This window comes from Polyodon spathula, chromosome 2, assembly GCF_017654505.1.
Source record: "Polyodon spathula isolate WHYD16114869_AA chromosome 2, ASM1765450v1, whole genome shotgun sequence".
Classification (NCBI taxonomy): domain Eukaryota; kingdom Metazoa; phylum Chordata; class Actinopteri; order Acipenseriformes; family Polyodontidae; genus Polyodon; species Polyodon spathula.
The window spans coordinates 68,122,478-68,148,913 of NC_054535.1; the positions used below are offsets into that span (position 1 = coordinate 68,122,478).

A 26,436-nucleotide genomic window follows, 5' to 3' on the forward strand; every position below is an offset into this window, starting at 1 on the left:
AAAGTGATACATGCCGCTGTATCACTTTATAACATTTATTATTTACAGTAACTTCAATAAACACCCTTGCACCTGTAAATTGTTGTCTGTCTGTTCCTTCCACACTGCTGTATTGCCTACACCTGTACTCACTTAAGCACTTTGCCACAGGGTAACAATGAATTTTTTAGAAACAACAGTGACTTATATAATAACCAGAGTGCAGACAGACAGCCGGGAGCCGGGAGCTGTCAAGGCTGATTGATGGGCTATCAGGAAGCTCATTGACACAATAGAAATGTCAGAAGACCGCTCACTTGAGGAATGTAGACTGATATAATCAAACTTCAGTACAAGGTGGCAAGTCCCGACTGATAAATACAAATAATACCACAACATTTCATTGTTATAATATGTTTTATACGTAGCGATCAATTTGACCACTCCTGGTCGGAATAGGTATGACAGTATTATATCTCGCTATTTCTTGCATCTATGTGATTCTTTGTCAGGGTAATTAGTACATACGTTTAAGAAAAGTCAGGAAAGTGCAGCTCCGTATCTTACACACACACCGCAATGTAAATTTAAATTCTAAAAATGGTTAAAATGACGTCTTGGTCATTCTAGTGTTAAAAGTATTTTAATATCATATTGAAAGAAATAAATCCAATCTCTGCTATGCCAAAACTTATCACAAACATGATTGTTCTGTCACTGACACACAGATCAGTAAAGTAAAGCATTTCATGTTCTTCATTTGAGTTTTATTGTTCTTTTTTATTTATTTATTGATACTGCATCAGAGTTACAGACCTCATTGCTGTTTGCCATTGTGCTGAGCTGATCATAGACGATATAACATCACTTCATGGTCATTTGCATACAAATTTATAATGCTAAAATGTTGTCGCTTTTGAAAATGTTCCCCTTTATTCCTTTGCATGCGTTAATGTTTTATTTTTATTTTTATGGCACTGTAATGCACTACTGTACTGACAATTTAAGGTTGTCAAAATATTATTCACCGAACAAGAAAATGATTTCTAAGTCACTGACATCGAGTCCACGATAACACCATTTCCTTTAGTCTGAGCAGAAACTTTGCTTTCCACTTCCAAAATACTTTGACTTGCTTTGCTGCGTGCATTAGACAACCACAGAAGCACACTGGTTTGGTGTACAGTACTATAGAGTCAGTCGTGTACAGTACTATAGAGTCAGCAGTGGAGTGTAGCGCTCGCAACCTTGAACGTCGTGTATATATATATATATATATATATATATATATATATATATATATATATATATATATATATATATATTCTTTTGGCCTCCTCCACGGTCCCCTTTAAATCTAGTTCACAAGAATATTCTGGAGTTTGGTGAGTTCAAATCCCTGTATCTATGGTTCAATAGTAATTACTTGACAGTGTCTGCCTGTCTCAATGCATGTTCTTTTAGAACAATGGAATGACAAGGTGTAGCGCTTAGGTCTTTCAATAATGGTTCTGATCGAGGATATTTACAAACAGACAACCACCTGTATTCAATCCTTATCACCCATCTTATCAATCGGCTAGGGGGTTGCAGATGGGGGGCATCTTTTATAATGTATTCCTGTCTATACAAGAATAAGGATAAAAACCCATGTTAATGTAACAAAACTAGAAATGAACAAAGTTGGAGAGTGTAAGAGACCTCCGTGGTTGTCTGATTCTATCTTTAAAAAATGAACAGGTGTTATTTCTTAGTTTCCAAGACTGGAGTTAATGCTTTGAGAATCTGACGCAATATAGTTCATTCAAGTGCCGCTGTCATTTACATGAACTGAAAGAAAATTCAGGTGACTGTAAAAGTACTGTGCATTTCTATCTACTTAGGTTTACTTAATTTACAGCTTACAAAGTACAATTAATGATCTAATGAACTAAAGATACAGTGAGACATTGTTACTGGATCATCCATCATAGCCTTTAACATTGTAGTTACAACACAGCAGTTATACTAGTTACAGTATATTAGGGTTAGGGTTAGGATTAGGGTTAGGGTTAGGGTTAAAAATTGTTATTGGTAATGGTAAGTTATTACTTTGAAAAAAAGTGTACTTAGTTACAGTTACAAATAGTTACTTCTTAGGCACAGGTCACATTTTACAGAGATTTTTTGTATCAGTTACATAAGAACATAAGAACATAAGAACATATGAAAGGTTACAAACGAGAGGAGGCCATTCGGCCCATCTTGCTCGTTTGGTTGTTAGTAGCTTATTGATCCCAGCATCTCATCAAGCAGCTTCTTGAAGGATCCCAGGGTGTCAGCTTCAACAACATTACTGGGGAGTTGATTCCAGACCCTCACAATTCTCTGTGTAAAAAAGTGCCTCCTATTTTCTGTTCTGAATGCCCCTCTGTCTAACCTCCATTTGTGACCCCTGGTCCTTGTTTCTTTTTTCAGGTCGAAAAAGTCCCTTGGGTCGACATTGTCAATACCTTTTAGTATTTTGAATGCTCGAAAAAGGTCGCCGCGTAGTCTTCTTTGTTCAAGAATGAACAGATTCAATTCTTTTAGCCTATCTGCATATGACATACCTTTTAAACCTGGAATAATGCTGGTCGCTCTGGTCAATATTCCAGATGAGGTCTTACTAATGCATTGTACAGTTTTAACATTACTTCCCTTGATTTAAATTCAACACTTTTCATAATGTATCCGAGCATCTTGTTGGCCTTTTTTATAGCTTCCCCACATTGTCTAGATCAAGAAATTTCTGAGTCAACAAAAACTCCTAGGTCTTTTTCATAGATTCCTTCTCCAATTTCAGTATCTCCCATATGATATTTATAATGTACATTTTTATTTCCTGCATGCAGTACCTTACACTTTTCTCTATTAAATGTAATTTGACATGTGTCTGCCCAGTTCTGAAACTTGTCTAGATCATTTTGAATGATCTTTGCTGCTGCAACAGTGTTTGCCACTCCTCCTATTTTTGTGTTGTTTGCAAATTTAAGAAGTTTGCTTACTATACTAGAATCTAAATCAATAATGTAGATTAGGAATAGCAGAGGACCTAATATTGATCCCTGTGGTACACCACTGGTTACCACACTCCATTCTGAGGTTTCTCCTCTAATCAGTACTTTCTGTTTTCTACAAGTTAACCACTCCCTAATCCATGTACATGTGTTTCCTTGAATCTCTACTGCGTTCAGTTTGAGAATTAATCTTTTGTGCGGGACTTTGTCAAAAGCTTTCTGGAAATCTAAATAAACCATGTCATATGCTTTGCAATTATCCATTATCGATGTTGCATCCTCAAAAAAATCAAGCAAGTTAGTTAGACACGATCTCCCTTTCCTAAAACCATGTTGACTGTCTCCCAGGACCCTGTTACCATATAGGTAATTTTCAATTTTGGATCTTATTATAGTTTCCATATAATAGAAGTCAGGCTTACTGGTCTGTAGTTACCTGGTTCAGTTTTGTTTCCCTTTTTCTGGATCGGTATTACATTTGCAATTTTCCAGTCTGTCGGTACAACCCCTGTGTCAAGAGACTGTTGCATGATCTTGGTTAGCGGTTTGTAAATAACTTCTTTCATTTCTTTGAGTACTATTGGGAGGATCTCATCCAGCCCAGGGGATTTGTTTATTTTAAGAGCTCCTAGTCCCTTTAACACTTCTGCCTCGGTTATGCTAAAGTTATTTAAAACTGGATAGGAACTGGATGACATGTGGGGCATGTTGTCCGTATCCTCCTGTGAAAAGTAATCATTTAATATATTTGCTATTTTTTTTTTTCATCTTCGATTTTGCCATTTGTATCTTTTAGACATTTAAAGACCTCTTTGAATGTTCTCTTGCTGTTGTAATATTGGAAAAACATTTTGGAATTGGTTTTAGCCCCCTTAGCAATGTTCATTTCTATTTCTCTCTTGGCCTTTCTAACTTCCTTTTTGACTTGCGTTTGCAGTTCCATGTACTCTTTCTGTGTACTTTCTTTTTGGTCCCTTTTTAACCCTCTGTAAAGTGCCTTTTTTAGCTGAATATCTTTTTTTAATTGATCTATTAAGCCATTTGGGCAATTTAGTTTTACATTTAGATTTGTCTACTTTAGGGATGTAGTTGTTTTGCGCCTCTAGTACTACATTTTTAAAGAACAGCCATTCTTTTTCTGTGGATGTTTTCTCTATTTTATTCCAATCTACTTCTGTTAGTCTCTGTTTCATACCTTCATAGTTTGCTTTTCTAAAATTGTAAACCTTAGCTTTAGTCATTACTTTTGGGGTTTTAAAAAATATTTCAAATGAGACCATGTTGTGGTTTGAGTTTGGTAGTGGTTCTCTGACCTCTGTTTTAGTTATTCTGTCTTCGTTATCTGAAAAGACTAAATCAAGGCATGCCTCCCCTCTAGTTGGTGCCTTGACAAATTGTGTTAGGAAGCAGTCATTTGTCATTTCCACCATTTCAATTTCATCCATCGTGCTCCCCACCGGGTTTTTCCATTTTATATGGGGGAAGTTGAAATCCCCTATTAGTATGGCTTCTCCTTTGCTACACGCATTTCTAATGTCATTGTGTAGCAGATTATTTTGCTCGCCGTCTGAATCTGGCGGTCTATAGCATGCTCCTATTATTATGCCCTCTGAATTTTTGTCCGTTATTCTGACCCATATTGAGTCGGCTTTGTTTTCTTTGTCCAGGTTTAACACCTGGGCTTCAAGACTGTTTCTTATGTCGCTCTGAAGCCTGAAATATTCTTTGTGGATCCCACTCTTTCCCTCCTCTGAATCCATTTTCAAGCAAGAAAAAGTGTGTTCATGTGACATGAAAGGTTTGACCTACACTGTTTAAGTGCTTTTTAATTTCTGTGTTATGCATTAGCCGTAGTCCTTTTTAAAAATATAACTATGTTATTTTTCCACATAAAATCTAATGTGTTATTACATTTAGTTACCAGTCTGAAAAAGGAACCATTACACAGTTACTCAAAAATGTAATCAGATTACAGTAATGCGTTACTCCCCTGCACTGCATATACTGTACTCTTCAGAATCCAGTATACATAACGTAACCTGACCAATAAGTTGCCACCAGTTTCATCAAAGCATTACACACAAAAGACAATATTCCTCCGTCCAAGAGAGCAACCACCAAGAAAAGGTGTTAAAACCAAGCCTTGCCCAGGACAACTGGAAGCTGCTAGAGACTGGAAAATGCTGGCAGATGTTGGTCAATGGCTTATTTTTCCACCTGAGTTTGCCACCACTAACCTTCGACCAGACATTGTCTTGTGGTCTGGATCAACAATGATTGTTCATCTGGAAACTCAACTAGATGCTGAAGTGGAACAGCGAGGATGGAGAGTCCGAGTTTACCCAGTGGAGGTGGGTTGTTGAGGATTTGTGGCACACTGTACAACTTGGTTTCTCAGAGATGTCGGGTTCAGTGGCCAAGAGTTGCGTCGCACAGTGAAGAACTTATCTGAAGTAGCAGAAAGGAGAAGCAACTGGCTGTGGTTGAGACAGGAAGATTCTGGATGGGGATCTCAAGCACAATAGAAAGAAAGCAACGCTGATGTACAGCTAAGTAAGCTGGGCTGAACTTAGTGGGGGATAGAGGGGGGTGATGCTGGGACGCCAGAATGACTGTTGAGCCCTCTTGAGGTGTCGTGGGCTAGTCAACAAAACACTGAGGATGGAAGGTGCCCACTTGAAGACTCCAGAGATGTACCCTACTTAGCTCAATCCAGACATTTGTCATGCTGATGCGCTGGGGAGACCGCACTGGGTTGATCCCCAGAGCCAGCATCGCAGCCGTTGTGTGTGCTAATGTGCTGGGAAGGCAAAATGAGCTGATCCCTGGAGCCAGCATTACACTTCAACAATCAACATCAGACATAAGGATATCTGCATCATCAGATGGAAAACAACTCAAATGGATAGAGATGCAGATGGATCACATTAGTTTACTGCAAAGCTATGTCTTAGTTGGCTCTTAACTTGACGAGAGCTGAAGTTTAACATCTACTCTCATGTAATGGAAAATCAGTATTTTCACACAGGGATATTGAGATAAATTATTATTCAATTTTACTGGATACATTTCACATCTGCAACATCCAAAATACTGCAATATTATTCATACTGTACCACTTTGCTAGAAAATGTAAGAATCTGAAATAAATAAAACCAATTCTCCTTAAATTGCGCTAATTCCAGTCAGCATTGTAACAATAGGAATTATTGTAATTCAACTATTACAATACCTGGAGTCGTTTTGAAAACACCACATTTACCAACATTTATAAATCAATAGCACTAATTATCAAAAGGATCTGCACGAATTTTACTAAATGGAAATATTTGCATATTTAACACTATAGTGTTAGAACAATTGAGGGAATTGTTTATTATTATTTATTGTATTATTCTTAATAATAATAATAATAATAATAATAATAATAATAATAATAATAATAATAATAATAATAATAATAATAATACAATTTGCTGTGAAGGCTAGTTGACAATTTGGTTGAATAACAACGATAATGGCACAATGCAATCAAATGCAGACGTGAATCTCGACTTACATACAGCCAGGATTTTACCAGTACATGCGTATGATTTATTATAGATGCCATGGCTATACAAAGAGAACCCAAGCACAATAAAATCATCCCCATATCGTATTGGCTGCCCCGGATGCCACAGGAAGCAAGGTTTTAGCTCAGGTGCCGTGTGATTGGTTCAGCCTGCCTTTGTGTGCGAGGCAGCTGCAGGATCTGCTCCACATTTGAATGTATAAGGGATTGGAAAGGACTGTTTCCATGGGCCATCTGTTACACAGACTGCAGCGCTGACAAAGGTTCCCAGGATGGTTTTAGTGCATGTTGGATATCTGGTTCTTCCTGTTTTTGGCTCTGTAAGAAACAGAGGTATTGTTTATACTTTTTTTAATTTAACATTTCTATATATGTATTTTGTCTTGCTTTGTTATTTTGAAGGGGTTACACTAAACTCTGTCTATAATGATGCCTTAATTCTCGCAGGTTAAGGCTAGTGTATATTAACAGAGAAACGCCTAACGTTCTGTTTACTGTCAATTTTTTATAGACCGAATCACTAAAAGCAGCGTATATAAAGGCTATTGCTATTTTCCTAGTTCGTTGTGGTGTTATATTCCGTAGACGTTTCGTTTAGCAGTGACAGACAATGCTGTTGGATAATTTATTATACCCTTCGACTCTGTAGTGGCAAGTAGACTAGATATATTTATATATTTGTTTTTGCTTGGTGATTCAGATATTATTACAACTTGTATTTGGTTTAATTTGTTTACAGTATGCTATCAATCCACTTATGCATTGGTTGTCGTTTAAAAACGGAACCAAAATATATCCCCCCACCACCCCCCTTATGTTCTTGTGGTCGTTTCGCAAAAAACAAGGTCTTTGTGTGTTTGATGTTCAGCTAGCAAGGACGTAGTTTAGCGTCGAATACGCAAAATGCAGAAATAAATGCATTATTATTATTATTATTATTATATTATTATTTATTATTATTATTATTAAGCGATGTTATTAGTTGCAGTTAATATGGTAAATACCTAGGGCGCTTATTTTTAGATCGTATCAATTAACAGATCGTGTCAATTAATATGCAGTAAATGTGCTGATTATGTAATAATAATGGCGTGCTTTATTTAATCATTCAGCACCAATGATTTAATTGTGCTTTTTATTTCTTTGTTTTTCTTATTTCATAGTATCGGGGCTGGCTTTACATTTTGCATTTATCAGATCTTTGTTTTTCCCCCTTCATTGTGTAGCTAATGGTCATCTGCTGCTGTGTGGTGTGGCCTCTGCCTGTACTCTGCATTTAGCTGTATTGTGACTCCCTTCTTCCTCATTTCCTCTTTCCATCCGAAGAAGACATTGGCATTAAAAACGAAAACTCACTCATAAATCCTTCTGTTAAACAGTGACTAAAAATAACACCACCTATCTATAGAAAACCTTTACTGTGTCTTTTTTTCTGTCAAATTATTGTATAGTAAATAACCCATTGTTTGTAGAATTACTGTAGATATTAAACAAAATGTCATTGTGTACCACCCATCCAGTCTTGGTATTAGACTACATTACGCTGTAAATTCCTGTCAATTGGATGCATTCTGCACTGAAACGATTATATCAAAACTTCATTGAATACACCAGATTTATTACAGATTTGCTTTTTTTTTCTTTAAAAATATATATCTTCGAAGGTGCATTGTACTACAATATATATAAATATATTTACTGATACTATTGACGTTTTTTGGTAAATGCTATTAAAGCGTTACAAATACAACAGCTATGGCCAAAAGTTTTGCATCACTTAGAATTTTAGGATAAAAAAAAAAACCTATATAAACATAATTTAAATATTTTATTTACATCATGCAGTCAAAGAACCTAAATTGTTTCGCAAAAGTCTACCGGAAGCCATAATTGTAGTATATTTCATGACAGATTTCTAAATGTCACATTTTTAAATTGTATATGGAAAACTACTGTATGTAATTCAGTATGTTAAGGTAACATTATTCAGTAGGTTTTATTCAACTTTATGAAGCAAAATTAGTAAATTCTATAGAGTGATACAAAACATTTGATCATAGTATATGCTACTATGCAGATAAATACCCGTAGTATACAATTACTGGGCATTGCATAAACATTGTCCCATGTTGTATTGAAGTAATAAACCAGTCAACATTAACAGTTTATTCGTCAAAGAACCATGCTTTTTTAAATGTATTTTTTTTTTAATTCTAATGGTATACTGCACCTGCCACATATGGTAATTGTTTATTTAGTTTTTTGCTAATTCTTCCATTAATTTTCAATGAAGAAAACTGAAAAACAAGATTTATCTATAGATTTTCGAAAATTAAAATGTAAATTTTAAAACGTATTTAGATATTTTTTAATGGTTAACTAATTGTCATTTTGTGTTTTTTTTTGTTTTTTTTTGGCATGCTTACAATGCCATTACCAACACACTGCAAAATGCTATCCATTTCACAGGGGTGATTGTATCCTGCACTGCTATAGAAATCCTCTTTCTTAGATTCAATAATGTCTTTTAAATTCTTTGGTTGTGGTTCTTTACCTTTTGTTCTTGTATTAGCATTTAGTGCATGGTCTTGTTTTTACATTGAATAGTTAATTCCAATGTAATCTTTCTGTAGAAAACATGTACACTGCTGTACTGTAATGTGCTGTAGCATATACACATCTGATCACTGGATGCTGCTTTTTGTTTTGTTAACCCTGTACTGAGCATGGTGGGCCTTGCCTTTATCGTCTGCATGGAATTATTATTATTATTTATTATTATTATTATTATTATTATTATTATTATTATTACACAGTTCCACGTATACTAATATCTTTCAATAAAGAATATAGTATTTTTCTAACCTTCAGTGTGCTTCTTGCTGATTTCCATTTATTGTCTTACCCTGCGGTAATGATAGATTGTATCCTTGCTTTTTTGTCCATCACAAGACCTAAGTCAGTTTATATTTGCATCTGTATTTTTTATTGCAGGAAGCTCAGACATTTACCTTGGTAAACGGGGGTTGTTACGACAGACATCCTTAATTGACAGTCGTTTCCTAAATGACCGAAGTGTGTATTTTTGCTGATACTGTACATTATAATAATGAGTCATGCTTTCCACAGAGACTATTCAAATCTGATATTTTTTTCAAGCCTTCCAAAACCATTCAATTAATTCTAAATCAAGGTTATGCTAATTGTTTATACTTTTCTATAAAGTCAGTTAGATTTGGGTTTAGATTAGATTAAGGTTTAATGTGAATTATTATAACCTTTTGTTATACTATGTTAGGTATAAAGAATATTACTGATTGAGTCATTTGTTGCAAGGACTTTCCTCCAATGACGTTGAACCCATTTGTTACCAATATATAGAAGGCTTGTTTGCCAGATAACAATATTAAGTTAAATGCGATCTGTACCAAAAAAAAAAAAAAAAGATAATTGTTATCGTGAGGTGCTTAAATATATTTTTGATCCTTAAAGAACACGCAAGCATGTCAATCTCCCAGAAAGCTTTGATTTCAAACAATTTAAAGTCCTGATCACATTTACTAGAGGATAATAATTGTATTATTATTATTATTATTATTATTATTATTATTATTATTATTATTATTATTGTATTACTAAATTAATTGCATTGACTGAAAAATACAGTAGATGCTGTTATAAACTACACTTGTCTCGTTGACATACACATTAATATTATAGATACAATGTATCTCTTTAAACTGGCATACTTTTGGGTTAATTTTCTGTTACAGAGCTGTTACAAAGTACAAGATTCTTGATACATTGTTACAGAGTATTATGTCTTAGATGTTGTTATTCATAAAGGGGACAAGACTGTACAATTAATTTCTTAGACCTTGTTGCAAAGTGATTTGTAGTGCACAGATGCAGTGGTGATGCAGTGCTCAGGAATGATAGACACAAGACAGTTCACTGTTTAAAAGCAACTCTTTATTTGCTGACAAATAATAATACCGGGCTCTACACAGCAATGTGTATCGCTCAGGCAAACCATGGTGTTCAGTCCCAAAATAATAATACACTAAACAAGAAACACAACACCGAGTGGGTACTGTTAGTGAAAGTGGTGATTAACAAGTTTATTCGTGTACATGGTGAAATGTAGTCCGGGTTTAATTGCTGGTGGTTTAGCTACAGCTCCCGGAGGTTAGCCTTCTATAATGACAAGCACAGACAGAAACAAACAAAACCCTGAACACTCATGATTCACAAATTGATCACTACCGTTCTTGGTCCTAGTGGTAAGCACATCAAAGGGAACAGATTGCTGGAGCCACTTCCCCTAAATACCCCCCGTCACGCCTTATTTCGGTGGCGCGGCCACTCACGTCTCCTCCAATACGTGACTGACACATTGCCTACTGCATTAAGGCAATGACTTCTGGTATTGTGGCCCTGCCCCCTTCCTGGATGGCCGGCTTCCGACTGACCCTGGAATGAACTGCCAAACCATCCATTACGGGGCACTCTGCTCCGGTTATATAGTGCCCTCACAGATCGGGAGGGAGATTGTTGACTCGGATTCATTCGCTCTCTGTCATAGACCTCCAGAGTCCTGTGCATGTCAGATACCATTTTTGAGAACTGAAAATCCACAGGAACTTGTAAAGCTTTCATTAGAAAGACACACTGGTTTCCCTGTTATGCAGTTCGATATAGTAAAGATGGAGTTATCAATCCTATAGAGATCCTATATTTTATTATTTAAAAAAATGAACTCGCCTGTGTGTGGATATTATGATAAAACAAGCAAATGTTTTTTTTTTCAGGCAATAGACACAATGTCTCAGACACCCTCACTCATTATGTCCTTTTTTATTACCTTGGTAACCGGGGCATTTTTTAGTACTACACAAGATACTGTCTGGTTGTAGTAAAATAAATATTTCAGTTAATTAGAAACCATAAGACTATAAAATGTTACGAAGGACGATGCTGTAATTAGCAAAAACCATATCACATTTCCTTATGTGTCAAAGATGTCTGAAGTGTGAGCAAAATTTTTATTTATAAACATTCAGGCACATACTTCTCATTCCGTATGCTTTTTCCTTAAAGACTACTCAAAATGTATGAGGTCATGTACTCTGTTTAGGCCAATAAAACGTAAACCTTACATAAACACCTGTCAGGGACTTTACACCTAACAAAAAGGGAAGCTTGAAACAGAGCACCAGGGGTTTAGCAAGGTAGGCCGGGTCTTCCTATGTGTTTATAATTCGTTTTTAAAATAGCTAGAGCAGTTTGGGGGTCATGTTATTAGAATATACAACTATTTACTGGATATTCAGTGTAAAATACACAGTATATACATCTGACAAGCAAACTCCCAATTATATTTGTAACTAGCAATGAGACTTTCAAGATATTTTCTTTATTAGTATCCATTTTTATCTCCTGACTGTAGCTTCTTCCGTCCTTTACCATGTTAGTATATTGTAGTAAATATGCCCAAGATCAGAGGTTCGGGTAGGGTTTGGTTTGATGTTCTGTGCTCTGCAGTGAGCTTCCTTATAAACTGGATTTGATCATCGTTGGTAACTAGTTTGGCCAATATGTGATATTACATTATATTGCTTGTCTTATGCAAGAATCTGGGCTATGAAAAATAAATTGATAATTGCTTTGAAAATAAGAGATTCCTCATTATGACTCTCCATACAGTATACCATGCCTTTGCAACACCTTTCTAAGCTATGTGGAGCAAAAGCAGCTGAAGTTTCTCGATACTACTTTACAGGCCGTAATGGTAGCGTGACAAAATAACTGCTTTTTATTTTAAAACGTATTTGTACTTAAATTTTGAAGCCCATAATAAGGAAACCTGCATAGGCTGAATAAAAGTCAGCAAACAAATAATGAAACCCTGTAGCCCATTCAGGGGGGATTTTAAGAAGTGTATTTATATTATTGCTCTTGGTACAGTACAGCGTAAGGATATAACTATCGATTAAAGGCTGAGGATATCTGATAATTCTCATTGAGAAAGACAAGACTTCAAGGTTAATTTGTAATAGACGATATTGAGACAAAATGTTGAAACTGGTGGATAGTGAAGAGGATATTTCAAAATTATGAAACAAACAGCAAATAAGGAATTCATACGGAACTGCCTCCTACAAATGGGACATAAAATATTTATTAAAAGCTTGTATGCTAGACCTGACAAAAAGGGTTTCCTAGGTGACAGCCACAGCTTTGTAAATCACACCTGTTCTATATCAGAGGCCTGCCTTGTAGCTACCAGGTTTATATTACAGGTTCATATAATACAAAATAAATCACGTTACAGTTATTGTCGCCTGTGCTGTGTACAATATCTTTCTCAGCATCAAGATTGCTTTGATATTTATGGATTAACATACGCCGGCTCATATGGTAAATCAACTGTGGAATAAAGCAGAAAAAATACCTCTGTGTGAGTTGGGTCAAATCACAGAGCTGTTCAACTGAACGTCTCATGCTTGTGCCGTATCCGTATAAAAGTTCCCTGTCATAGTCACAGTGCAGCTGGTTTTGTTGCTACAGTAGAGGCTGAACTAATCTACTCTCCCTATTCTGGATAACCACTCCTCCTAACTACCATTCAGCATTGAATTTGTAATGAAATTATTATTGCGTTTTAAATGATGATGTACATATATCAGTGGTTCAAAGGGATATGTATACACCTTTCTCTTTGGAGGTTTACAAGGGAGTGAGTCACCTTCACTTCTTCTAAGTACTTGCAATTTAACCTAAATATGGTTGGTTCACTGGGCCGGGCGTTTCAAAATCTTCTCTTGTTTATCCACAACAATTACAGAAGGCTTCACTGTAATCCCATTGCAAGCACAATATTTACAATGCTTGCTTACTAGCATTATTAGTATTGAAATAGAGGCCACAATAACAAATGTGTTTGTTTGAGTGTTTCATTTTATGTAAGATCGTGCACCACTAAATATGGAAAACAACAAAATACCTTAAGAAGTGAGAGCCTCTTTGAAGATCTTAAAGTTGGAGGGAGATGTAATCACACTGCGATCCATTTTGGTGGATCTCAACAGGCTCTGTGATCCACCAGTAAGCTACGACCAAGAATTATTAGCAGGATTTATAATAGTGTCCAATACGTTTGATAGCCATAATAATACAAAACAACAACAAAAATGTAACAAACGCGCAATCAGAGCATTTTTAATATTAAGGATAGGTAGTTATAAAACAGAAACTTACCAGCATTTTTCATTGGAGACTTGAAACCTGTAGGCAGGGTTCTATGCTAACTTTTTTAGGCATAGGTGCGCCTAAGTTAAAACATGTAGGTACGCATTGTTAAAAAATACAATTTTGCTAAAATTTATTGTTGAATATCTACAAATCCTTTTTTTCTTCTTATATAACACTTGCAGTTCAATACTTTTGCATCAACAAAATTATAATGGACAACTTTTTATTCCAACTTAGATTTTTAACTGCCTGGTAGCATCTTCCTCAGAATGTTCTATTTGTTTATGGTAGCAGGATGGTCTGGCTGACGTTTTTGGATGTATGCCTCTCCTCACTTTGCATGCTGTTCTGAAGCACTGTATTTAATATATTTTTGTTTGAATTCTGGCTCCCAGTTAAAAAAGCAGTCTTGCCTGCCATCAGTTCCCCTGCACCCAGACAAACGTGAAAAACATGAATTTATTTATTTATTTTAACATTTTCAAGCTTAAGCCAGGGAAAATCTTTTCACCACTGTTGGTTGAACTTGTATGTTTATTTGCTATTTCCAGCTGTGAACATGCTGTAACTAACAACATAACCTCATTGCTCATTCATTGTAAAGACGCCAACATATCTGAGTTTTTTTCATTGCAATTTTCTTTTGAAACCTCTCCAGCCACATGAAAATAATTTGTTATTTACCTCATCTTGGTTTGACAAGCTTTCAAACTGATAAAGCAGTGAAATTGGGAGGGTATGGGACTTGTAGTTTTTAATGTGTGATTGAACAGTATGTAATAGGCACCAATAAACTACATTCCCATTAATCTATGAGAGTTTAGATCCAACTGTGAGGTGTGTTGTTTTTTTTCGATCCACGTATTGGCTACCATTGCTGTAGCTAATCCCTCCCACTTTGGTCAAACTAAGGTCAAACCAAAATAGTCATCACTTGAGTAGAGAAGAGCAAGGTCAGTATCACTCCATATTTAGTCACTATGAAACTCCGGCTAAGCCTATGTTTATAGTAAATTTAAATAATGCATAAATGGACACCCATCCACTCATACTATACCTTTCACAAGCAATCATGCTGAACATAAAGTGGGTCATAAAGCCAAGCTTTATTTTTTCAGTGTCCACACTGATCCACAATGGTATTGCTGTGGCATGTTACAAGGCAATAATGGCACTATTGAGTTAATCAGCAAACAGTCTGAATGTATTGTATAAAAAAAAGGAGTTCTGTTATTACCAAGAAACATGCCAGAAAGCTCAGTTGTATTCCCATTTGGTCATTTAATTATATTTCATAACATACTGCTTTAGGCTATGTGTTCGTGTGAGGATTAAACACATTAAGCAACCTGAAAGGTTGACATTTGGGGTAATATACAGTACTGTATAACCTGTATAAAATTTCAGAGGCCTGTTTTAATTGGGTCAAGGCTAAAAAACTTTTGTTGGCCTTGTTTACCAGCCATGTCATAGGAAAGTCTGCTCAGAAGTTCATAAGAAGAGATGTGTCATTCAACCCAATAGTATTTCAGCTGGCTGGTTTGCGCACCGCTGACAGATGAGGTCAGGGAGAAGCAATGGTGTGTGTGGAATTCTGTGATGGGAAGAGAGGGGGAAGGGGGTTTGTACACCATCTTATTTCCCTTCAGTTACAGGTGACTACTGTTAGCTAATGATTTTTCACCCAGTGTATTTTATCTTTATCCAGGAAATGAGGAAAACAATGAATTCGATTCCCACAACCATAATTCTGTACTTAGCTTGATGGGGGATGAATAAACTGATGGAAGTAATTTCCCTGTTTTACCAATTTAGTTTATTTGGTACATGCATGTTAGCTACCTATTACAAAAAAAGCTGATGTGCCTCTGAGGAGATGACCCACATATCCCTGAGAGTCATCTGAAGGATGATCATTATTGCATAAGGAACGTGGCTTTAGGAAACAGTTTTCCAAAACACAGTAGCTTATGTGTGGTTAATCACCAGGTCCTCTTTAGTAAGTCACTCTTTAATACGCCACAGATTGTGAGATGATAAGATGTCTGAAACCTCACTTGCCTGGCTCCTGGCTAAATCCCTAAATACTGGAGAGAACACAGAAAAAAAGATGCAGATGACATTAAACTACAATATGACACCAAAATTAACAAATACTACTACTGTAATAATAATAATAATAATAATAATAATAATAATAATAATAATAATAATAGTTATGATAGGATGCCATTGGTTTACTAGGACTTTATTATAAAATACAGCCAATATAAAGCCTTCCTTGTCATAGAAATTAATGTAGACTTATTAAATATTTAGAATGAAACTCTACCAGGGAGCGTGGCGCATTACATTTGCATCTGATAAATCAATCCATTATTAACAGAGCAGAGCACAGCAGCTTCATTTTATGATCCACAGTATTTTTCTGCTTTTTTAATACTGGAGTATTAAGATTGTATATTTATCAGACTTGTAGTCCTGTGTGTTGAGTCTGAGTCATCAGGGTCTGAGTCTGAGTCCGTGTCTGAGTCACTGTCATTCAAACTAGTGGTAGTAGTGGGGGAACAGTTTATCTAACAGACGTTGTCTGATATCCCTCAGGAAAAATGCATAAATAATGTGGTATAAGTACGAAAACTTTACCTGTGTAATGTCAGAAAGTGGTATGCCGTCAGATATTGGTATATGTGCAATCAAATGCTATCTCTTGGTATTTTCCTAGTGTCAAAAGAGGTACATTTACCATGATTTAAACATTATTTATTTGCATACTTTAATGGAAATTTCTCTACAAAGAAAAATCAATTCACGAGAAGTCCACCGCAAAGTTGCACAAGTAAAAAAAAAAAATGTACAAGACCCAATGTATTGCATATGAGAAATCTTTGCATACTATTTTCATAATGGTGGAAAATATGATAAATTACATTAAAAACAATGAAAGACTGAAAAATATGATATTTAATTAAAAAAAGACGTAAAAGAACGAAAACAGCATAACGAAGTTGTTTAGGAAGTGCAGTGCCCTATGTACCACTTTTTTAATGTGTACCTGAAAATAACAGTATTAACAGTACCATTAAGAAATTAAAGTTACTTTCACCTCTCACTATAGCATCTACTTTGACTCCAATTCTGGTAAAATTTGCCAATCTGATTTAGATATTGCTGAAACTGTATATATATATATATATATATATATATATATATATATATATATATATATATATATATATATATATATATATATATATACTTTGTTCTTAAATAGCAAATTAAGTATTATTTTTATTATTTGTTTTGCAAAACAGAAAAGTTATGTTTCACTTTCATTGCATTTGCACTTGTATTAAGTCTGTAATACAATGATGCATTTAAGAGATTGTGCTTCAGTTTATTTCACTTAGATAATGTATCTTTTGTCTTTTACACAAAAACATGCTCTACTTACTATACTGTATTTCCCCTTTGTGTAGGTTCATAATGGAATAAAAAAATGAATTTCACACAGACAGATGTCTAGGTTGACGCTGCACAGCACATTGTTAATGTGTTTTTCCTGCATCCATAAAGTATTTTCAATTTGGTAAATGAAGTGGTATTAAATTATTCTGTTGTTCATTTTTTGCTATCAAATCAATCCTTCTGTTATATCTGTCTGTTTGACTGTAGGCAATTTTCGATTTGAGACTTTAGTGCCAAGTTTTACACTGAATTTGCCATTGACATTGCTTGCAAACAGTGATGGCATGTGCTGGGAATGAGCTGAGATTAGAAGCAAAGCACAGAATATTTAAATCACACAGTGACTTTCTGGTATGAAATAAGAATTATAACTCATGATTATTCTTTTTTCATTAATTTTTGTTTTCAGTAAACTCAAAATTATTAAGGTGACCAACGTTCTATTGTTTCCAGAGCAAACAAATAAATTATATTCCAGAGATTCAAGGAGCTCAGCAAAATCAAATTACATATTTTTCAAGAATGCAGTTTTAGAAATGTATTTCTACAGTGCTTAAAAAACTTACAACACGGTTTAAAGTAGTAAAGAGAAAGGCTTGTTAAAGCCAAATAATGACTTCCTTGTTTACCAAGCTGACATTATTTATTCCTTATAACCTAATGCAAAAGAGAGAAAAAAAAAAACTTGGTCTGCGATGATTTCAGTTGGATTTGTGTGGGGGGTGTGTTTACGCTACAACCTAACCCACTTCCAATTTCTTATTCTTACTATGATTGGCTGCAATTACAACAGGGCTAACCAGTGATTGGATAATGTTTTGTTGGGTGGGTTTGCATTGTGCACAGTTTCCTAGTAACTGTGATATTACTTGTGTAATAGAAAATAAAAAAAGGGCCGCGTCGTTAATATCTCTGAGTCACGGAGCCTGAATGTTCGAGTCAGAGTCACACAAGGCCGAGTCCGAGTCACGAAAAATGTAACTCGAGTCCTACAAGTCTGATATTAATTGAAGAAAAGTGCTACGACTTAGGTAATAATAAAGGCTTCTCCATTGCTTTTTCTCATGGCTGTTTAAATGTTCCTATTTCAAGTAAATTATATACAGGTTTAGGAGGAGTGTAATATCATCAATGCTGTGTCTTAACAGGAAACCCATATCGTATCTGTTTTAAAATCATGTCCAGGATGGCTAACACGGATTTTACTCTTGTTGATCTGATCATTATTTACAATTAAGTAGCAGTCTACCTCTGCCTTTATTATTGACCACGTAATGTTTCTGTTGTGAGATAACAAGCCACAGTCTTTGTAAATAATAGCTGTATTGGCCTGGGATGAGTCAATGGTCAGCTTAGATATTTCTTCCAAAATGTCACAAGAGACCAGTTTGAATAGCTTCAAGCCCTGGCCTTTTTTTGAGTCGACAAAATAAGACTGGGCTTGGGTGTTTACCACACTGAGTACAGGATCTGAATACAACATCCCCATGCTTTTTGAAAAACATCTGATGTGACAAACAAGATAGAACTATGCTTCTAGCCACTCAAGAAGCTGTTCAATGTGGGTATGAATTACATACAGCTGTGTTTCTTAAAGAGCTCAATATGGCTTATAACAAGGGTCCTGTGTTTTTCACGACTTGTTTCTTTAACCTGCAATTTAGTCCTAAACCTCCAGATGTCTGTGTAGCCACCAGCTAAACTAACCAAAAGAATACTGCATTCCTTCGAATTTAAGACGGCCTTGAATTTAAGACTAATTATGCTTCTTTGAAAATGGCTGCCTGTATGTCATGGATGATTCAAGATTGGGCAGTGACGTCTTTGTTCGTCTTTTCTCGGCAGTCAGTCACGTTGCTGTTTGTGTACTTGGATAGTCACGTCTTTTGTTGTCGATTTTAATGCACGCATCACAACTGTACTCAAATTTAAGACAAAAGATGGTTCAAAGAGTCTAAAATTCGATGGAATATGGTATTTAAGTAATCAACCCATAAAATTCTAGGTAATTAGAAAACACTCCCTAATTAAGAGGGAGAATTATTGCCATTCTAGAAATTGACATGTTTAAAGAAAAAGCTTACCTCTAGACTTGCTATTTTAGGACAAATAGATGCACCAACAAACTCAAAAAGCATTTATTTGAGAGATCGCACACAGCAGCACACTGATGTTTTGTTTTGAAATCCAAAATGTTAGAATTCATCTAACATATAATAAAGTTACAGAATTAATAAGTACATACTGAGCACTGGCAAAGAGGTGCACGGCAGGATAAACAAACAGTATGTTGTTAAAACATTCCACTAAGTTTTTGAAAAACTGACGAGACAACCCTGATCAATGCAGAACAAAACCATGTTTTATTCAACTAGCTCTCAAGTTTTTGAAGACAGTAAAGATTTTAGACTCACAACATCTTTGTAGTTTGGATAAAGAACCCCTCCCATTAGATTGTATTCTGGGGTTCGATGCGACTGAAATTAGAAATGGAGGGATATCAACTATATGCAAAAGAAAACGATATTGGAATTCTTTTGACCGGATTTGGAAGAAATGCAGAACTATTTCCCAATTTAGCAAGAAAGGATATAATATATTTGTCAGTTGTTACCAGTTCTATCGATGCTGCAAAAAGTGTTTCTTCACATTTTCACAGAGCACTGTCCATCCGTGAAAGAAGACTGGTGTATTGTTATTTTCAGGTACGCAGTAAAAAGTGGTACACCCATTCAAATCTGGTACGTTTTGCTGTTTTCAGTCTTTTGCATCTTTTTAAATTGAATTTATCATATTTTTCCACCATTAAGAAAATAGGATAACAATATTTATCATATGCAATACTTTGGGTCATGTACATTTTTTTTACTTCTGCATCTTGGACTGTGATGGATGTGTCATTTTGTCTTGCTCATCGTGAAGTGTTTTTTTCTTTTTAGATAAATTGATAGTCTGTTTCCAGTTTAAGTTTGCAAAAAAAAAAGGGTATAATTAGTGGTAAATGGGCCTCTGTTTGACAATAGGAAAACACCCATCAGATTGCAATTCATTTCAAACACTACACCTCGTTAACCAACTGACAATGCTTAAGTTTAATAGCAAAATATAATGCACAAAACTGAGAATTTCTTTTTTGTCTTTCATGCAAACATAAGCAACACTTATTTTTTACATTATATACAAAGAACAAAACAAAACCACATAAAAACTAAACAAAAAATAAATAAATAAAAACACTTACATTACATATGTTACAGAATCTATAAAATGCCTAGATTCCAATAAATAAATATCTATACTGTTCAGGGATCAGTGCCTGAAACAGGAAATTTATTAAAAAAAACTAAGTATATATTTCTGCCCACTGAGATCCAGATATCAAGAAAATGTAATACATTTTATACCCTGCAAAATTCCCCTTATTAATGGGTGGCATTGTGAATTTGTTTTAATACCAACATGTATCCCGTCTTTGATAAGGAGGCACACAATACATATATTTTACGCCTTGATTTTTAATACCGTACCAAAACAAAGCAAAGTACATAATCAGTTATATTCAATACATTAACCAAATAAGTGCTCTTGGTTTCTGATATTTCTGAGGTAGAAATTTATATGAAGTCTTTTCAAGTGTTTCTGTAGAACTCACTGGCCCATGTCAATTAAAAAGGCAGGAACAGCTGAAGAGCTCAAATGTTCACTGAGGGCGCATCTGTTCATTTCCTACTAGCACTTTGCTGTAATAGACATTGATTGTTTGGTTTAGGTCTTTTTGTGGGGTTCTGCTGAATAAGCACATAAGAGAATGAGTTTCCTTCAGTTGTGCAGAAAATAAACTAGACTAGAATTAAAATATAAAATGCTACAAGCATACCTTTAAGTATATTATATTTTTTATATTTTAATTGCTTATTGATTAATCTGAATTGGGTCATTTTATTGTATTGTTTTAACTGCGGAAATGAGCCTAGGAATGTCATAAAAATACACTTTAATATCAAATGAAAGTGGTGTAGCAAGATAGCGTCAGGAATGAGACTCAGAGACAAGAAAAGCTGCAGTGTAAGCACTGTTGCACATTTTTAATAGCCAAACAGGAACAAATAAGCAGGCACAAGGGCCAAAATAAACAATGCAACAAGCAACTGTAGGCTGGGCATTCGCCTGCATTACAGACTTCCAAACACAGTATACACAGAGGTCTAAACTCACCTACACACCAACCCCCCAAACAAAGGATTTTCCCCTCCTTAAATATGCTGGAGCTTAATTAACCATTAATCATTCAGTTAAGGCTTCAGCCACATTCTCACATGTATTCTGGCAGGGAGGATTTTAACCTATATCTCGAGACATACATCCCCATTTTGCATGTAGGGCTTTCATCCTGCGATAAGTGGCAATTTGTGTAATTGGAGAGGGGTTTCCAAAAGGATAATTAATATGTATAAAAAAAATGGAACTAAAACTGCCTGTGATTGACAGGTCTGTGTTCTAGTTCGAAGCATAATGTAATGCATGACCTCAATGGTGGAGACAGCAAGTTGCCATCTTGTGCTGCTGGTTGCCTCAGGAGGAGAAGGAGGGGAATTGGCATTTTGGACAGAACATGCCAAAAAAATGTTTTTTTTTTTTTTTTTTTTTTTGTTTTGTTTGTCTATTTTTGGGAGCTCCCAGGGCAAAATAAAAAAACAAACAAACAAACAAACAAAAAAAAAACCACCACCATAAGGCATTTAAAAAGTGGTCTTTAATTTTAACAGAACCATTTTAGGTCTCCTTACTGCTACGAGTTTGTGTAAATGTATGTGTTAGTTTGTTGTACATTGTACTCGCATCATAACATCTGCATTAACATTCAGATGCTATTGCAAACATTCAGACACTGAAGAATCGTGTAATTAGTTTCTTTAGTTTTATTTACATGTTATGTTGTAGAAATGTTAAAGCTTTGTCCATTAACAGTAAAGGCCACACAAAGGAATTGGAAACACTGAAGAGGCCCAACGTGATCTATCTGAGAAGCAGCTGAATTTCTTTTACAATACATTATCCATGACATGATTTTTGCTTGTTAAACAAATCAGATTTGATGTAGAAAAATAAACGAAAGTCAGAACAATTCAAGGTTTGGGAAGAAAAAATAAATTAGAAAACACTCCTATGTTTCATACAATTTTTTTTTTTTTAAATTTTTTTTAAAGTTCTCTAAAATCACATCTCGGCATAAAAACAAATTGAGTTTCGTTAAACTCGTTCACTGAAATATCTGTTCATGATAAATATATCAATTCTTTTAACATTTTGGGGATTTAATAATACAGCTATGGAAAAACGTTTTGCATCACCTACAATTTTAGGATAACAAAAGATATATACTGTGTGTAGTATATATATATATATATATATATATATATATATATATATATATATATATATATATATATATATATATATATATGAACATAATTTAGATCTTTTATTTAGCATCAAGTAATCAAAGAAACTACAAACAAAATTGTATTGCAACAGTCTATCGGAAGCTATAATAGCAGTACAGTATTTCATATTAGATTTTTCGAAATGTCTCGTTTTTAAATTTGTCAGTTTTTCGTGAAGTATATGGAAAGCTTCAAATTGTATGCAATTCAACATGTTAATGTAACATTATTCAGCAGGTTTCATTTGACTTTATGGAGCAAAATTAGTTAATACTATAGGGTGAGGCAAAATTTTGACCATACTGGTCAATGGAGTTGATATATGACATTAAGCTTCCAGTTCTATGACTTCAATTTAAGGTAGGACCGAGGAAAGTTTTTAAAAATAATTAACAGATAGATTTTCTCACCAATCATTATTTAAAATGTCTAAAGTAAATTACCAACAATTCGTTAAGCATGGATAATTTTATATGCATTCTAGAACCAAAAAAAGTTCAAAGGTGAAAATTCAGGGTAATGCATTTTAAGAAGACCAATGCATATTAAAATATGTGTTCTTAACCAGTATTTGTGGTCTGAAAAATATGACTCTACTTGAGTTTTGTTTTATGGACTTTTGAAAAGTTGTACCTCATTTGTTGTCGCCTACACATCCAAGAAAAACACAAATAACTGTCAAAAAATAATCCTCTTTTTTTAGTCTTGTATGGCATACAGACAAAAAATGAATATGGTGATCTTTCATTTTCTAGCTTTAAAACATTTCTATACATCTGTTCTTTGAAACAAAGTAAAAAAAAAAAGCATTTTTTCTGGAGAAATATGAAGATATAATTAATTATATGCAGGAAAATTAAAAGCACTCGTGAGTAAGGGTCAGTCAGCACACCGATTTCCTACAAGAAATCAGTTTTTAGGAATTAAAAAATGTTTTGTCTGTGTGTCTCATAGTTACTCTGTGTTTTAGAAGTAGTTTTAGCCTATTTAATCCATCATTTTTTATCACTTTTCTCACTTACATGCAGCACATTTCATGTTGCCATCATAGCAGGATTTGTGAGAACTTCTTGCTGTACAGTGGTGTTTTTTTCCAGTGTGTCTTTTTGCATATTCGGGATACGATCGCTCGTTGAACTTCCTCTGCTGGCACATGTGTGATCGTGGATGTTTTTCTAAATGGAATGAGCTTTAGAAAACATTTTGAAGTAAACTTTCCTTTCACTTCAGGAGCTGACACCTTCATACGTGTGCACTGTCAGAAGTGCAGTAAAATGATACAAAACTTGATGCAAAATATATGCAAATTAGCAAAACAGTAATGATTCGTCACGCACATGTGACCTTAGCCCTACCTTAATTAAGTCACTTACTTGCAAGACTTTGAAAGATAACACATAGTTTTACTTATGGATTAAATAATTAATATTAACATGTATAGAGTCTATCTTAATTAGATGTTGGATTTGGATTCTGTCAAAAAGTCAATAGGATATAATTTGTTAATTTTTATATAGTTACTAAGGATTTCTAATTGACTGAAGACTGCTGTTCCTCTACATCACAGGTAAGATAAAGATAACTGCACAGTAAGCTTTTTCATGAAGCCCTAACCTTTCGCAGTCTGCAGGGACCACCTAGACACGTATGTATAGTACCCTACATCTGACGTCAATTCAAATATCTATCTCTTCTAGTTCCGAAAACATGATTTGCCTTTTTAAATTTGCATTTGTGTCAAGTCATGCTCTGCCTGATCCTTGAAACAGGACATCTACATAACAATAAAATCACTTAAATACAGTGCTTAATCAATGCAAAGCAGGCAGTCTCCTGTAGAAAGGTCCCTGAACCCACAGTTTATCAAACCACTTCATACTGTGACTACATTTCTAACTACGAGGTTAAAAAAATAAATGAACAAGTCATTTGCTGCACACAAAATAACTCTTCCCAACAAGTTTTAAGTATGTGAGCATTTCTGAATTAACCCTTCATGTTCCACTGCTGAAGGGGCAGTTATGCCTCAGGGAAAGAAAAGTGGCTCTTCAGCTTTCCAATGTTGATAATGTTTCAGGCAGTCTACTGAAGGAGCATTAGGGTTAGGTTAAACAGGAGCTGAGGTGAAACTACCATTAGTCTCATGTTGCAAGGAACTTTCAAAACACAGCATATAGAACAGACTGTAAGAAAGAGGGTACAGTACTGAAAAGCTGTCCCAAAAACTGTGACTTTACATGTATCACAAACTTTTTAATACACCTTCTTGGACCTACCACCATACCACATATATATTGCGTTGTGTGTGTGTGTGTGTGTGTCTATATATAATATATATATATATATATATATATATATATATATATATATATATATATATATATATATATACTATCCATAAAAGCTGAAGAAATGCTACACAAACATTGACAACATCACCCACTGAAGTTTACCAAATTAATGTTCCTGTCAGCTCAGATTAGCAGAAAATCGAAACCCAATTGAGAACCCACACAACGCACACAAATTTACATACGTATTACAGGGGTATTGTTTTCAAAAGTTGGATTTGATTATGAGCCATAAGGTTAGTTTTGAGTAAATTACATTTACAGTTCTTAAACTGCCTACATCTCAGTGCACCTACTGTACATTACAAGCCTGTAGCGTTTTTATAATATAACGTTAGTGACTACATTTACTCCAAACTGCCCATGCTCATTAGTAATCTCCTCTATCAACTGGAAAACCCAGTCTGTAATATTTATTGCCACAAATACATCTAAACTGCATTTGTTCCTTTTCAGGTGCCCATTTTAACAGGCATCAGCACAGCCATGCTACCTCCTGCCGACACTTCCACCTGGGTCCCCAGTCTCAGATGCAGACTGAGTTTCCCCACCCTCACCCTGGGCAGACCCAACCAGGCATGAACTCACACCTGCCATCTGCTCACCAGCATGCCACACAGCTCCATCAGCCCCTGACACCCCTGGCAGCCCCGCAGTTCCAAGACGTACCAGGACCTCCTTTCCTACCTCAGGCTTTACACCAGCAATACCTCATCCAGCAGCAACTACTGGAGGCCCAGCACAGGAGGATTCTTCCACACCCCAGGTAGGACCTGCTGTTTGACACAAACAGCTTGTGTGAACCACCACCAACAATGCTGAAGTTAACCTAAAACACTCCCAAAATAATCTATACTAGTGTACTATTCAAATATTCAACCATTTATGCAGTTTCATAATGGAAGCTGAGGACTATTTAATCCTTCTACGGGTTGAGAAATATGCATATAGAGAATATAAATATGTATGTCATGGTTTTTCGTTTCCATCAGATCCTCATTAGACAGTAAAGAATAAGACATGTGGAGCCATTTACCTTGACCCACTGGGGTCACTGGAGGAATTCCCGTCTACATGTGTACATCACTTACATCGCTGGTACTATAAAATGCATGTGCTTGGGGTGGTACGGTTTAGATGTTAACTTAAAAAGATTTGCACACCCTTCATTTACTTTTAAACAGAAAATAAAAAAGCTACAGTGAGACTGAGCAGCTCTATTAAAAGTTTACCATGCTACATCTACCTGGTCATTTTGCAGTTTAGCATGCTTTTCCATGCTTACAGTTTACCCAGCTTTACCATGGGTTTTTACTTAGTTTCCTGTGATT

At 35.1% G+C, this 26,436-nt stretch overlaps 1 protein-coding gene across 1 annotated transcript in view; it reads left to right on the top strand.

Moving 5' to 3' along the window:
• The first annotated feature begins 6,769 nt into the window (after positions 1–6,769).
• LOC121299519 (E3 ubiquitin-protein ligase RNF165-like) overlaps positions 6,770–26,436 on the top strand; it is a 30,457-nt gene continuing 10,790 nt past the window's right edge. Inside the window, exons 1-2 of the mRNA XM_041227283.1 lie at positions 6,770–6,921; positions 25,562–25,871. Of these exons, the coding sequence (XP_041083217.1) occupies positions 6,861–6,921; positions 25,562–25,871 (371 nt within the window). The 5' untranslated portion in view covers positions 6,770–6,860. The remainder of the gene's footprint in view (positions 6,922–25,561; positions 25,872–26,436) is intronic.